At 52.0% G+C, this 16507-nt stretch overlaps 1 protein-coding gene across 1 annotated transcript in view; it reads left to right on the top strand.

Annotated features, from left to right (window-relative positions):
* Positions 1-16507, top strand: part of PKNOX1 (PBX/knotted 1 homeobox 1) — a 75973-nt gene that overhangs the window by 20595 nt on the left and 38871 nt on the right. Inside the window, exons 3-5 of the mRNA XM_056551843.1 lie at positions 10028-10127; positions 10211-10308; positions 15562-15690. Of these exons, the coding sequence (XP_056407818.1) occupies positions 10028-10127; positions 10211-10308; positions 15562-15690 (327 nt within the window). The remainder of the gene's footprint in view (positions 1-10027; positions 10128-10210; positions 10309-15561; positions 15691-16507) is intronic.

Raw genomic sequence — 16507 nt, 5'->3', positions numbered from 1 at the left:
CTCCGCCGTACAGATATCTGCATTTATTACACCAGACCCCCATTGTACTCTCCTGGTCTCCCCCGTACAGATATCTGCATTTATTACACCAGACCCCCATTGTGCTCTCCTGGTCTCCCCCGTACAGATATCTGCATTTATTACACCAGACCCCCATTGTGCTCTCCTGGTCTCCCCCGTACAGATATCTGCATTTATTGCACCAGACCCCCATTGTGCCCTCCTGGTCTCCCCCGTACAGATATCTGCATTTATTACACCAGACACCCATTGTGCTCTCCTGGTCTCCCCCGTACAGGTATCTGCATTTATTACACCAGACCCCCATTGTGCTCTCCTGGTCTCCCCCGTACAGATATCTGCATTTATTACACCAGACCCCCATTGTGTCCTCCTGGTCTCCCCGATACAGATATCTGCATTTATTACACCAGACCCCCCATTGTGCTCTCCTGGTCTCCCCCGTACAGATATCTGCATTTATTACACCAGACCCCCATTGTGTCCTCCTGGTCTCCCCGATACAGATATCTGCATTTATTACACCAGACCCCCATTGTGCTCTCCTGGTCTCCCCCGTACAGATATCTGCATTTATTACACCAGACCCCCATTGTGCCCTCCTGGTCTCCCCCGTACAGATATCTGCATTTATTACACCAGACCCCCATTGTGTCCTCCTGGTCTCCCCCGTACAGATATCTGCATTTATTACACCAGACCCCCATTGTGCCCTCCTGGTCTCCCCAGTACAGATATCTGCATTTATTACACCAGACCCCCATTGTGTCCTCCTGGTCTCCCCCGTACAGATATCTGCATTTATTACACCAGACCCCCATTGTGTCCTCCTGGTCTCCCCCGTACAGATATCTGCATTTATTACACCAGACCCCCATTGTACTCTCCTGGTCTCCCCCGTACAGATATCTGCATTTATTACACCAGACCCCCATTGTGTCCTCCTGGTCTCCCCCGTACAGATATCTGCATTTATTACACCAGACCCCCATTGTGCCCTCCTGGTCTCCCCAGTACAGATATCTGCATTTATTACACCAGACCCCCATTGTGGTCTCCTGGTCTCCCCCGTACAGATATCTGCATTTATTACACCAGACCCCCATTGTGCTCTCCTGGTCTCCCCCGTACAGATATCTGCATTTATTACACCAGACCCCCATTGTGTCCCCCTGGTCTCCCCCATACAGATATCTGCATTTATTACACCAGACCCCCATTGTGCCCTCCTGGTCTCCCCCGTACAGATATCTGCATTTATTACACCAGACCCCTATTGTGTCCTCCTGGTCTCCCCGTACAGATATCTGCATTTATTACACCAGACCCCCATTGTGCCCTCCTGGTCTCCCCCGTACAGATATCTGCATTTATTACACCAGACCCCCATTGTGCTCTCCTGGTCTCCCCCCGTACAGATATCTGCATTTATTACACCAGACCCCCATTGTGCTCTCCTGGTCTCCCCCGTACAGATATCTGCATTTATTACACCAGACCCCATTGTGCTCTCCTGGTCTCCCCCGTACAGATATCTGCATTTATTACACCAGACCCCCATTGTGTCCTCCTGGTCTCCCCGTACAGATATCTGCATTTATTACACCAGACCCCCATTGTATTCTCCTGGTCTCCCCCGTACAGATATCTGCATTTATTACACCAGACCCCCATTGTGTCCTCCTGGTCTCCCCCGTACAGATATCTGCATTTATTACACCAGACCCCCATTGTGCTCTCCTGGTCTCCCCCGTACAGATATCTGCATTTATTACACCAGACCCCCATTGTGCCCTCCTGGTCTCCCCCGTACAGATATCTGCATTTATTACACCAGACCCCCATTGTGCTCTCCTGGTCTCCCCCGTACAGATATCTGCATTTATTACACCAGACCCCCATTGTGCCCTCCTGGTCTCTCCCGTACAGATATCTGCATTTATTACACCAGACCCCCATTGTGCTCTCCTGGTCTCCCCCATACAGATATCTGCATTTATTACACCAGACCCCCATTGTACTCTCCTGGTCTCCCCCGTACAGATATCTGCATTTATTACACCAGACCCCCATTGTGTCCTCCTGATCTACCCCGTACAGATATCTGCATTTATTACACCAGACCCCCATTGTGTCCTCCTGGTCTCCCCCCGTACAGGTATCTGCATTTATTACACCAGACCCCCATTGTATTCTCCTGGTCTCCCCCCGTACAGATATCTGCATTTATTACACCAGACCCCCATTGTGCTCTCCTGGTCTCCCCCCGTACAGATATCTGCATTTATTACACCAGACCCCCATTGTGCTCTCCTGGTCTCCCCCGTACAGATATCTGCATTTATTACACCAGACCCCCATTGTGTCCTCCTGGTCTCCCCCCGTACAGATATCTGCATTTATTACACCAGACCCCCATTGTGCTCTCCTGGTCTCCCCCCGTACAAATATCTGCATTTATTACACCAGACCCCCATTGTATTCTCCTGGTCTCCCCCGTACAGATATCTGCATTTATTACACCAGACCCCCATTGTGCTCTCCTGGTCTCCCCCGTACAGATATCTGCATTTATTACACCAGACCCCCATTGTATTCTCCTGGTCTCCCCCGTACAGATATCTGCATTTATTATACCAGACCCCCATTGTGCCCTCCTGGTCTCCCCCGTACAGATATCTGCATTTATTACACCAGACCCCCATTGTGCTCTCCTGGTCTCCCCCGTACAGATATCTGCATTTATTACACCAGACCCCCATTGTGCTCTCCTGGTCTCCCCCGTACAGATATCTGCATTTATTACACCAGACCCCCATTGTATTCTCCTGGTCTCCCCCGTACAGATATCTGCATTTATTACTCCAGACCCCCATTGTGCTCTCCTGGTCTCCCCCGTACAGATATCTGCATTTATTACACCAGACCCCCATTGTGTCCTCCTGGTCTCCCCCGTACAGATATCTGCATTTATTACACCAGACCCCCATTGTACTCTCCTGTCTCCCCCGTACAGATATCTGCATTTATTACACCAGACCCCCATTGTGCTCTCCTGGTCTCCCCCGTACAGATATCTGCATTTATTACACCAGACCCCCATTGTGCTCTCCTGGTCTCCCCCGTACAGGTATCTGCATTTATTACACCAGACCCCCATTGTGCTCTCCTGGTCTCCCCCCGTACAGATATCTGCATTTATTACACCAGACCCCCATTGTATTCTCCTGGTCTCCCCCGTACAGATATCTGCATTTATTACACCAGACCCCCATTGTGCTCTCCTGGTCTCCCCCGTACAGATATCTGCATTTATTACACCAGACCCCCATTGTGTCCTCCTGGTCTCCCCCCGTACAGATATCTGCATTTATTACACCAGACCCCCATTGTATTCTCCTGGTCTCCCCCCGTACAGATATCTGCATTTATTACACCAGACCCCCATTGTGCTCTCCTGGTCTCCCCCGTACAGATATCTGCATTTATTACACCAGACCCCATTGTGCTCTCCTGGTCTCCCCCGTACAGATATCTGCATTTATTACACCAGACCCCCATTGTGTCCTCCTGGTCTCCCCCGTACAGATATCTGCATTTATTACTCCAGACCCCCATTGTGCTCTCCTGGTCTCCCCCGTACAGATATCTACATTTATTACACCAGACCCCCATTGTACTCTCCTGGTCTCCCCCGTACAGATATCTGCATTTATTACACCAGACCCCCATTGTGCTCTCCTGGTCTCCCCCGTACAGATATCTGCATTTATTACACCAGACCCCCATTGTGCTCTCCTGATCTCCCCCGTACAGATATCTGCATTTATTACACCAGACCCCCATTGTGCTCTCCTGGTCTCCCCCGTACAGATATCTGCATTTATTACACCAGACCCCCATTGTGCTCTCCTGGTCTCCCCGATACAGATATCTGCATTTATTACACCAGACCCCCATTGTGCCCTCCTGGTCTCCCCCATACAGATATCTGCATTTATTACACCAGACCCCCATTGTGCTCTCCTGGTCTCCCCCGTACAGATATCTACATTTATTACACCAGACCCCCATTGTACTCTCCTGGTCTCCCCCGTACAGATATCTGCATTTATTACACCAGACCCCCATTGTGCTCTCCTGGTCTCCCCCGTACAGATATCTGCATTTATTACACCAGACCCCCATTGTGCTCTCCTGATCTCCCCCGTACAGATATCTGCATTTATTACACCAGACCCCCATTGTACTCTCCTGGTCTCCCCGATACAGATATCTGCATTTATTACACCAGACCCCATTGTGCTCTCCTGGTCTCCCCGATACAGATATCTGCATTTATTACACCAGACCCCCATTGTGCCCTCCTGGTCTCCCTTGTACAGATATCTGCATTTATTACACCAGACCCCCATTGTGCTCTCCTGGTCTCCCCCGTACAGATATCTGCATTTATTACACCAGACCCCCATTGTGCCCTCCTGGTCTCCCCCGTACAGATATCTGCATTTATTACACCAGACCCCCATTGTGCTCTCCTGGTCTCCCCCGTACAGATATCTGCATTTATTACACCAGACCCCCATTGTGCTCTCCTGGTCTCCCCGATACAGATATCTGCATTTATTACACCAGACCCCCATAGTGCCCTCCTGGTCTCCCCCGTACAGATATCTGCATTTATTACACCAGACCCCCATTGTGCTCTCCTGGTCTCCCCCGTACAGATATCTGCATTTATTACACCAGACCCCCATTGTGTCCTCCTGATCTCCCCCCGTACAGATATCTGCATTTATTACACCAGACCCCCATTGTACTCTCCTGGTCTCCCCCGTACAGATATCTGCATTTATTACACCAGACCCCATTGTGCTCTCCTGATCTCCCCCGTACAGATATCTGCATTTATTACACCAGACCCCCATTGTGGTCTCCTGGTCTCCCCCGTACAGATATCTGCATTTATTACACCAGACCCCCATTGTGCCCTCCTGGTCTCCCCCGTACAGATATCTGCATTTATTACACCAGACCCCCATAGTGCCCTCCTGGTCTCCCCCGTACAGATATCTGCATTTATTACACCAGACCCCCATTGTACTCTCCTGGTCTCCCCCGTACAGATATCTGCATTTATTACACCAGACCCCCATTGTATTCTCCTGGTCTCCCCCCCCCCCCCCCCCGTACAGGTATCTGCATTTATTACACCAGACCCCCATTGTATTCTCCTGGTCTCCCCCCCCCCCCGTACAGGTATCTGCATTTATTACACCAGACCCCCATTGTATTCTCCTGGTCTCCCCCCCCCCCCCCGTACAGGTATCTGCATTTATTAATCCAGACCCCCATTGTATTCTCCTGGTCTCCCCCCCCCCCCCCCCGTACAGGTATCTGCATTTATTACACCAGACCCCCATTGTGCCCTCCTGGTCTCCCCCGTACAGATATCTGCATTTATTACTCCAGACCCCCATTGTGTCCTCCTGGTCTCCCCCCGTACAGATATCTGCATTTATTACACCAGACCCCCATTGTGCTCTCCTGGTCTCCCCCGTACAGATATCTGCATTTATTACACCAGACCCCCATTGTGCCCTCCTGGTCTCCCCCGTACAGATATCTGCATTTATTGCACCAGACCCCCATTGTGCTCTCCTGGTCTCCCCCGTACAGATATCTGCATTTATTACACCAGACCCCCATTGTGCTCTCCTGGTCTCCCCCCCCCCGTACAGATATCTGCATTTATTACACCAGACCCCCATTGTGCTCTCCTGGTCTCCCCGTACAGATATCTGCATTTATTACACCAGACCCCCATTGTATTCTCCTGGTCTCCCCCGTACAGATATCTACATTTATTACACCAGACCCCCATTGTGCTCTCCTGGTCTCCCCCCGTACAGATATCTGCATTTATTACACCAGACCCCCATTGTACTCTCCTGATCTCCCCCGTACAGATATCTGCATTTATTACACCAGACCCCCATTGTGTCCTCCTGGTCTCCCCCGTACAGATATCTGCATTTATTACACCAGACCCCCATTGTGCTCTCCTGGTCTCCCCCGTACAGATATCTGCATTTATTACACCAGACCCCCATTGTACTCTCCTGATCTCCCCCGTACAGATATCTGCATTTATTACACCAGACCCCCATTGTGCTCTCCTGGTCTCCCCCGTACAGATATCTGCATTTATTACACCAGACCCCCATTGTGCTCTCCTGGTCTCCCCCGTACAGATATCTGCATTTATTACACCAGACCCCCATTGTATTCTCCTGGTCTCCCCCCGTACAGATATCTGCATTTATTACACCAGACCCCCATTGTGTCCTCCTGGTCTCCCCTGTACAGATATCTGCATTTATTACACCAGACCCCCATTGTGCTCTCCTGGTCTCCCCCGTACAGATATCTGCATTTATTACACCAGACCCCCATTGTGCTCTCCTGGTCTCCCCCGTACAGATATCTGCATTTATTACACCAGACCCCCATAGTGCCCTCCTGGTCTCCCCCGTACAGATATCTGCATTTATTACACCAGACCCCCATTGTGTCCTCCTGGTCTCCCCCGTACAGATATCTGCATTTATTACACCAGACCCCCATTGTACTCTCCTGGTCTCCCCCGTACAGATATCTGCATTTATTACACCAGACCCCCATTGTGTCCTCCTGGTCTCCCCCAGTACAGATATCTGCATTTATTATACCAGACCCCCATTGTGCCCTCCTGGTCTCCCCTGTACAGATATCTGCATTTATTACACCAGACCCCCATTGTACTCTCCTGATCTCCCCCGTACAGATATCTGCATTTATTACACCAGACCCCCATTGTGCTCTCCTGATCTCCCCCGTACAGATATCTGCATTTATTACACCAGACCCCCATTGTGCTCTCCTGGTCTCCCCCGTACAGATATCTGCATTTATTACACCAGACCCCCATTGTACTCTCCTGGTCTCCCCCGTACAGATATCTGCATTTATTACACCAGACCTCCATTGTACTCTCCTGGTCTCCCCCGTACAGATATCTGCATTTATTACACCAGACCCCCATTGTGCTCTCCTGGTCTCCCCCGTACAGATATCTGCATTTATTACACCAGACCCCCATTGTGCTCTCCTGGTCTCCCCCGTACAGATATCTGCATTTATTACACCAGACCCCCATTGTGCTCTCCTGGTCTCCCCCGTACAGATATCTGCATTTATTACACCAGACCCCCATTGTGCTCTCCTGGTCTCCCCCGTACAGATATCTGCATTTATTACACCAGACCCCCATTGTATTCTCCTGGTCTCCCCCCGTACAGGTATCTGCATTTATTACACCAGACCCCCATTGTGCCCTCCTGGTCTCCCCCGTACAGATATCTGCATTTATTACACCAGACCCCCATTGTGCTCTCCTGGTCTCCCCCGTACAGATATCTGCATTTATTACACCAGACCCCCATTGTGCTCTCCTGGTCTCCCCCCGTACAGATATCTGCATTTATTACACCAGACCCCCATTGTGCCCTCCTGGTCTCCCCCGTACAGATATCTGCATTTATTACACCAGACCCCCATTGTGCTCTCCTGGTCTCCCCCGTACAGATATCTGCATTTATTACACCAGACCCCCATTGTATTCTCCTGATCTCCCCCGTACAGATATCTGCATTTATTACACCAGACCCCCATTGTGTCCTCCTGGTCTCCCCCGTACAGATATCTGCATTTATTACACCAGACCCCCATTGTACTCTCCTGGTCTCCCCCGTACAGGTATCTGCATTTATTACACCAGACCCCCATTGTGCTCTCCTGGTCTCCCCCCGTACAGATATCTGCATTTATTACACCAGACCCCCATTGTGCTCTCCTGGTCTCCCCCCGTACAGATATCTGCATTTATTACACCAGACCCCATTGTGCTCTCCTGGTCTCCCCGTACAGATATCTGCATTTATTACACCAGACCCCCATTGTATTCTCCTGGTCTCCCCCGTACAGGTATCTGCATTTATTACACCAGACCCCCATTGTATTCTCCTGGTCTCCCCCGTACAGGTATCTGCATTTATTACACCAGACCCCCATTGTGCTCTCCTGGTCTCCCCGTACAGATATCTGCATTTATTACACCAGACCCCCATTGTATTCTCCTGGTCTCCCCCGTACAGGTATCTGCATTTATTACACCAGACCCCCATTGTATTCTCCTGGTCTCCCCCGTACAGGTATCTGCATTTATTACACCAGACCCCCATTGTGCTCTCCTGGTCTCCCCCCGTACAGATATCTGCATTTATTACACCAGACCCCCATTGTGCCCTCCTGGTCTCCCCCGTACAGATATCTGCATTTATTACACCAGACCCCCATTGTGTCCTCCTGGTCTCCCCCGTACAGATATCTGCATTTATTACACCAGACCCCATTGTGCTCTCCTGGTCTCCCCCGTACAGATATCTGCATTTATTACACCAGACCCCCATTGTGCTCTCCTGGTCTCCCCCGTACAGATATCTGCATTTATTACACCAGACCCCCATTGTGTCCTCCTGGTCTCCCCCGTACAGATATCTGCATTTATTACACCAGACCCCCATTGTATTCTCCTGGTCTCCCCCGTACAGATATCTGCATTTATTGCAGCAGACCCCCATTGTGCCCTCCTGGTCTCCCCCGTACAGATATCTGCATTTATTACACCAGACCCCCATTGTATTCTCCTGGTCTCCCCCTGTACAGATATCTGCATTTATTACACCAGACCCCCATTGTGCCCTCCTGGTCTCCCCCGTACAGATATCTGCATTTATTACACCAGACCCCCATTGTGCTCTCCTGGTCTCCCCCGTACAGATATCTGCATTTATTACACCAGACCCCCATTGTGCCCTCCTGGTCTCCCCCGTACAGATATCTGCATTTATTACACCAGACCCCCATTGTGCCCTCCTGGTCTCCCCCCGTACAGATATCTGCATTTATTACACCAGACCTCCATTGTGCGCTCCTGGTCTCCCCCGTACAGATATCTGCATTTATTACACCAGACCCCCATTGTATTCTCCTGGTCTCCCCCGTACAGATATCTGCATTTATTACACCAGACCCCCATTGTGTCCTCCTGGTCTCCCCCGTACAGATATCTGCATTTATTACACCAGACCCCCATTGTGCCCTCCTGGTCTCCCCCGTACAGATATCTGCATTTATTGCACCAGACCCCCATTGTGTCCTCCTGGTCTCCCCCCGTACAGATATCTGCATTTATTACACCAGACCCCATTGTGCTCTCCTGGTCTCCCCCGTACAGATATCTGCATTTATTACACCAGACCCCCATTGTACTCTCCTGGTCTCCCCCGTACAGATATCTGCATTTATTACACCAGACCCCCATTGTGCTCTCCTGGTCTCCCCCGTACAGATATCTGCATTTATTACACCAGACCCCCATTGTGCCCTCCTGGTCTCCCCCGTACAGATATCTGCATTTATTACACCAGACCCCCATTGTGCCTCCCTGGTCTCCCCCGTACAGATATCTGCATTTATTACACCAGACCCCCATTGTATTCTCCTGGTCTCCCCCCGTACAGATATCTGCATTTATTACACCAGACCCCCATTGTGCTCTCCTGGTCTCCCCCGTACAGATATCCCATTGTGCCCTCCTGGTCTCCCCCGTACAGATATCTGCATTTATTGCAGCAGACCCCCATTGTGCCCTCCTTGTCTCCCCCGTACAGATATCTGCATTTATTGCAGCAGACCCCCATTGTGCCCTCCTGGTCTCCCCCGTACAGATATCCCATTGTGCCCTCCTAGTCTCCCCCGTACAGATATCTGCATTTATTGCAGCAGACCCCCATTGTGCCCTCCTGGTCTCCCCCGTACAGATATCTGCATTTATTGCAGCAGACCCCCATTGTGCCCTCCTAGTCTCCCCCCTCCCTCACTGTCTCCTTATTTGTTATTGCAGAGCGGGATCAGTGGGATCAGCGGCGCCCTAAGCCCTCAGGGGATTGTCGTTCCGGCCTCCGCTCTCCAGCAGGGAAATGTAGCAGTGGCCACTGTATCAGGTACCACATACAGACCACAGCTGTGATGATGATGTCACTTCCTGTTGTTTTGTCACCTTGTCATTAATGTGTTTCTCCAGCAGGTGGCACTGTGTACCAGCCTGTGACTGTAGTCACCCCGCAGGGGCAGGTTGTAGCTCAAGCGTTGTCTCCTGGTACCATCCGAATCCAGAACTCACAGGTGGGGTCATAATCAGAGAGCACTCCTCCCATTATCTGCCCTGCCCTTATCTCCTCCCCCATTATCTGCCCTGCCCTTATCTCCTCCCATTATCTGCCCTGCCCTTATCTCCTCCCATTATCTGCCCTGCCCTTATCTCCTCCCCCATTATCTGCCCTGCCCTTATCTCCTCCCATTATCTGCCCTGCCCTTATCTCCTCCCCCATTATCTGTCCTACCCCTCTCATCTCCTCCCCATTATCTGTCCTCCCCCTCTCATCTCCTCCCCATTATCTGCGCTCCCCCTCTCATCTCCTCCCCATTATCTGTCCTCCCCCTCTCATCTCCTCCCCCATTATCTGTCCTACCCCTCTCATCTCCTCCCCATTATCTGTCCTACCCCTCTCATCTCCTCCCCATTATCTGCCCTCCCCCTCTCATCTCCTCCCCATTATCTGCCCTCCCCCTCTCATCTCCTCCCCATTATCTGCCCTCCCCCTCTCATCTCCTCCCCCATTATCGGTCCTACCCCTCTCATCTCCTCCCCATTATCTGCCCTGCCCTTATCTCCTCCCCCATTATCTGTCCTACCCCTCTCATCTCCTCCCCATTATCTGCCCTGCCCTTATCTCCTCCCCCATTATCTGTCCTACCCCTCTCATCTCCTCCCCATTATCTGCCCTCCCCCTCTTATCTCCTCCCCCATTATCGGTACTACCCCTCTTATCTCCTCTCCATTATCTGTCCTACCCCTCTCATCTCCCCATTATCTGTCCTCCCCCTCTTATCTCCTCCCCATTATCCGTCCTCCCCCTCTCATCTCCTCCCCATTATCTGCTCTTCCCCTCTTATCTCCTCCCCATTATCTGCCCTCCCCCGCTTATCTACTCCCCTATTATCTGTCCTACCCCTCTTACCTCCTCCCCATTATCTGCCCTACCCCTCTTATCTCCTCCCCATTATCTGTCCTGCCCCTCTCATCTCCTCCCCATTATCTGTCCTACCCCTCTTATCTCCTCCCCATTATCTGCTCTCCCCCCCTTATCTCCTCCCCATTATCTGCTCTCCCCCCCTTATCTCCTCCCCATTATCTGCTCTCCCCCCCTTATCTCCTCCCCATTATCTGCTCTCCCCCTCTTATCTCCTCCCCCATTATCTGCTCTCCCCCTCTTATCTCCTCCCCATTATCTGCTCTCCCGCTCTTATCTCCTCCCCCATTATCTGCTCTCCCCCTCTTATCTCCTCCCCATTATCTGCCCTCCCGCTCTTATCTCCTCCCCCATTATCTGCTCTTCCCCTCTTATCTCCTCCCCATTATCTGCTCTTCCCCTCTTATCTCCTCCCCATTATCTGCCCTCCCACTCTTATCTCCTCCCCCATTATCTGCTCTCCCCCTCTTATCTCCTCCCCATTATCTGCCCTCCCGCTCTTATCTCCTCCCCCATTATCTGCTCTCCCCCTCTTATCTCCTCCCCCATTATCTGCTCTCCCCCTCTTATCTCCTCCCCCATTATCTGCCCTCCCCCTCTTATCTCCTCCCCCATTGTCTGCTCTCCCCCTCTTATCTCCTCCCCCATTATCTGCCCTCCCCCTCTTATCTCCTCCCCCATTGTCTGCTCTCCCCCTCTTATCTCCTCCCCCATTATCTGTCCTACCCCTTTTATCTCCTCCCCATTATCTGTCCTACCCCTCTTACCTCCTCCCCATTATCTGCCCTACCCCTCTTATCTCCTCCCCATTATCTGTCCTGCCCCTCTCATCTCCTCCCCATTATCTGTCCTACCCTTATCTCCTCCCCATTATCGGTCCTACCCCTCTTATCTCCTCCCCCATTATCTGTCCTACCCCTCTTATCTCCTCCCCATTATCTGTCCTACCCCTCTTATCTCCTCCCCATTATCTGCTCTCCCCCTCTTATCTCCTCCCCATTATCTGCTCTCCCCCTCTTATCTCCTCCCCCATTATCTGCTCTCCCCCTCTTATCTCCTCCCCCATTATCTGCCCTCCCCCTATTATCTCCTCCCCCATTATCTGCTCTCCCCCTCTTATCTCCTCCCCCATTATCTGCTCTCCCCCTCTTATCTCCTCCCCATTATCTGCTCTCCCGCTCTTATCTCCTCCCCCATTATCTGCTCTCCCCCTCTTATCTCCTCCCCATTATCTGCCCTCCCGCTCTTATCTCCTCCCCCATTATCTGCTCTTCCCCTCTTATCTCCTCCCCATTATCTGCTCTTCCCCTCTTATCTCCTCCCCATTATCTGCCCTCCCACTCTTATCTCCTCCCCCATTATCTGCTCTCCCCCTCTTATCTCCTCCCCATTATCTGCCCTCCCGCTCTTATCTCCTCCCCCATTATCTGCTCTCCCCCTCTTATCTCCTCCCCATTATCTGCCCTCCCCCGCTTATCTACTCCCCTATTATCTGTCCTACCCCTCTTACCTCCTCCCCATTATCTGCCCTACCCCTCTTATCTCCTCCCCATTATCTGTCCTGCCCCTCTCATCTCCTCCCCATTATCTGTCCTACCCTTATCTCCTCTCCCATTATCTGTCCTACCCCTCTTATCTCCTCCCCATTATCTGTCCTACCCCTCTTATCTCCTCCCCATTATCTGTCCTACCCCTCTTATCTCCTCCCCATTATCTGTCCTACCCCTCTCATCTCCTCCCTATTATCTATCCTACCCCTCTTATCTCCTCCCCCATTATCTTCTCTCCCCCTCTCATCTCCTCCCTATTATCTATCCTACCCCTCTTATCTCCTCCCCATTATCTGTCCTACCCCTCTCATCTCCTCCCCATTATCTATCCTACCCCTCTTATCTCCTCCCCCATTATCTGTCCTACCCCTCTCCTCTCCTCCCTATTATCTATCCTACCCCTCTTATCTCCTCCCCCATTATCTGTCCTACCCCTCTCATCTCCTCCCCATTATCTGGTCTCCCCCTCTCATCTCCTCCCCATTATCTGCTCTCCCCCTCTCATCTCCTCCCCTATTATCTGTCCTACCCCTCTCATCTCCTCCTCATTATCTGTCCTGCCCCTCTCATCTCCTCCCCATTATCTGTCCTACCCCTCTCATCTCCTCCCTATTATCTGCCCTCCCCCTCTTATCTCCTCCCCTATTATCTGTCCTACCCCTCTTATCTCCTCCCCCATTATCTGTCCTTCCCCTCTCATCTCCTCCCCATTATCTGCTCTCCCCCTCTTATCTCCTCCCCCATTATCTGTCCTACCCCTCTTATCTCCTCCCCCATTATCTGCCCTGCCCTTATCTCCTCCCCCATTATCTGCCCTGCCCTTATCTCCTCCCCCATTATCTGCCCTGCCCTTATCTCCTCCCCCATTATCTGCCCTCCCCATTTTATCTCCTCCCCATTATCTGCCCTCCCCCTCTTATCTCCTCCCCCATTTCCCCGCTTATCTCCTACCCATTATCTGCCCTCCCCCTCTTATCTCTTCCCCATTATCTGCTCTCCCCCTCTTATCTCCTACCCATTATCTTCCCTACCTCTCTTATCTCCTCCCCATTGTCTGCCCTCCCCCTCTTATCTCCTCCCCCATTATCTGCCCTCCCCTTCTTATCTCCTCCCCCATTATCTGCCCTCCCCTCTTATCTCCTCCCCATTATCTGCTCTCCCCCTCTCATCTCATCCCCATTATCTGCCCTACCCCTCTTATCTCCTCCCCATTATCTGCTCTCCCCCTCTTATCTCCTCCCCTATTATCTGCTCTCCCCCTCTCATCTCATCCCCATTATCTGTTCTACCCCTCTTATCTCCTCCCCATTATCTGCTCTCCCCCTCTTATCTCCTCCCCATTATCTGCTCTCCCCCTCTCATCTCATCCCCATTATCTGCCCTACCCCTCTTATCTCCTCCCATTATCTGTCCTACCCCTCTTATCTCCTCCCCATTATCTGCTCTCCCCCTCTTATCTCCTCCCCTATTATCTGCTCTCCCCCTCTCATCTCCTCCCCATTATCTGTCCTACCCCTCTTATCTCCTCCCCATTATCTGCTCTTCCCCTCTTATCTCCTCCCCATTATCTGCTCTCCCCCTCTCATCTCATCCCCATTATCTGTCCTACCCCTCTTATCTCCTCCCCATTATCTGCTCTCCCCCTCTTATCTCCTCCCCTATTATCTATCCTACCCCTCTCATCTCCTCCCCCATTATCTGTCCTCCCCCTCTTATCTCCTCCCCATTATCTGCTCTCCCCCTCTTATCTCCTCCCCCGCTATCTGCTCTCCCCCTCTTATCTCCTCCCCCATTATCTGCCCTCCCCCTCTTATCTCCTCCCCATTATCAGCCCCCCCGCTTATCTCCTACCCATTATCTGTCCTACCCCTCTTATCTCCTCCCCCATTATCTGCTCTCCCGCTCTTATCTTCTCCCCATTATCAGCTCTCCCGCTCTTATCTCCTCCCCATTATCTGCCCCCCCGCTTATCTCCTCCCCATTATCTGTCCTACCCCTCTTATCTCCTCCCCATTATCTGTCCTACCCCTCTCATCTCCTCCCCATTATCTGTCCTACCCTTATCTCCTCCCCATTATCTATCCTACCCCTCTTATCTCCTCCCCATTATCTTCCCTACCCCTCTTATCTCCTCCCCATTATCTGCCCTCCCCCTCTTATCTCCTCCCCCGCTATCTGCTCTCCCCCTCTTATCTCCTCCCCATTATCTGCCCCCCCGCTTATCTCCTCCCCATTATCTGTCCTACCCCTCTTATCTCCTCCCCATTATCTTCCCTACCCCTCTTATCTCCTCCCCTATTATCTGTCCTGCCCCTCTCATCTCCTCCCCATTATCTGTCCTACCCCTATTATCTCCTCCCCATTATCTGTCCTACCCCTATTATCTCCTCCCCATTATCTGTCCTGCCCCTCTCTTCTCCTCCCCCATTATCTGTCCTGCCCCTCTCTTCTCCTCCCCCATTATCTGTCCTGCCCCTCTCTTCTCCTCCCCCATTATCTGTCCTACCGCTCTGATCTCCTCCCCCATTATCTGCCCTGCCCTTATCTCCTCCCCCATTATCTGTCCTACCCCTCTCATCTCCTCCCCATTATCTGTCCTACCCCTCTCATCTCCTCCCCCATTATCTGTCCTACCCCTCTCATCTCCTCCCCATTATCTTCTCTCCCGCTCTTATCTCCTCCCCCATTATCTGTCCTACCCCTCTTATCTCCTCCCCATTATCTGCTCTCCCCCTCTTAGCTCCTCCCCACGATCATGTGATTGTTCGCGGTGACCCCTTCCTCTTCCTCCTCAGCTCCAGCTTCAACTCAGTCAGGATCTCGGCCTCTTACACACGGACGATGGATCTGGAAAGAATAAGCGCGGAGTCCTTCCCAAACAGGCCACCAACGTCATGAGGTCCTGGCTCTTCCAGCACATTGGGGTAAGTCCGCAGCATCACCAGGTGACCTACTCCTGTGATGGTAACCCCTCCCCTCCATGGTCATGTGGTCCTCCTGTCCTCATCTACTCCTGTGATGGTAACCCCTCCCCTCCATGGTCATGTGCTCCTGTCCTCATCTACCCCTGTGATGGTAACCCCTCCCCCTCCATGGTCATGTGGTCCTCCTGTCCTCATCTACCCCTGTGATGGTAACCCCTCCCCCTCCATGGTCATGTGCTCCTGTCCTCACCTACCCCTGTGATGGTAACCCCTCCCCCTCCATGGTCATGTGGTCCTCCTGTCCTCATCTACCCCTGTGATGGTAACTCTTCCCCCTCCATGGTCATGTGCTCCTGTCCTCAACTACCCCTGTGATGGTAACTCCTCCCTCTCCATGGTCATGTGGTCCTCCTGTCCTCATCTACCCCTGTGATGGTAACTCCTCCCCCTCCATGGTCATGTGCTCCTGTCCTCATCTACCCCTGTGATGGTAACCCCTCCCTCTCCATGGTCATGTGGTCCTCCTGTCCTCACCTACCCCTGTGATGGTAACCCCTCCCCCTCCATGGTCATGTGGTCCTGTCCTCATCTACCCCTGTGATGGTAACTCCTCCCCTCCATGGTCATGTGGTCCTGTCCTCACCTACCCCTGTGATGATAACCCCTCCCCCTCCATGGTCATGTGGTCCTGTCCTCATCTACTCCTGTGATGGTAACCCCTCCCCTCCATGGTCATGTGCTCCTGTCCTCATCTACCCCTGTGATGGTAACTCCTCCCCCTCCATGGTCATGTGCTCCTGTCCTCATCTACCCCTGT

The sequence above is a fragment of the Hyla sarda genome, unplaced genomic scaffold (genome assembly GCF_029499605.1).
Source record: "Hyla sarda isolate aHylSar1 unplaced genomic scaffold, aHylSar1.hap1 scaffold_1240, whole genome shotgun sequence".
NCBI classification, from domain to species: Eukaryota; Metazoa; Chordata; class Amphibia; order Anura; family Hylidae; genus Hyla; species Hyla sarda.
Note: the sequence above shows the minus strand (reverse complement) of the source record. Positions and strands in the feature narration are given on the sequence as shown.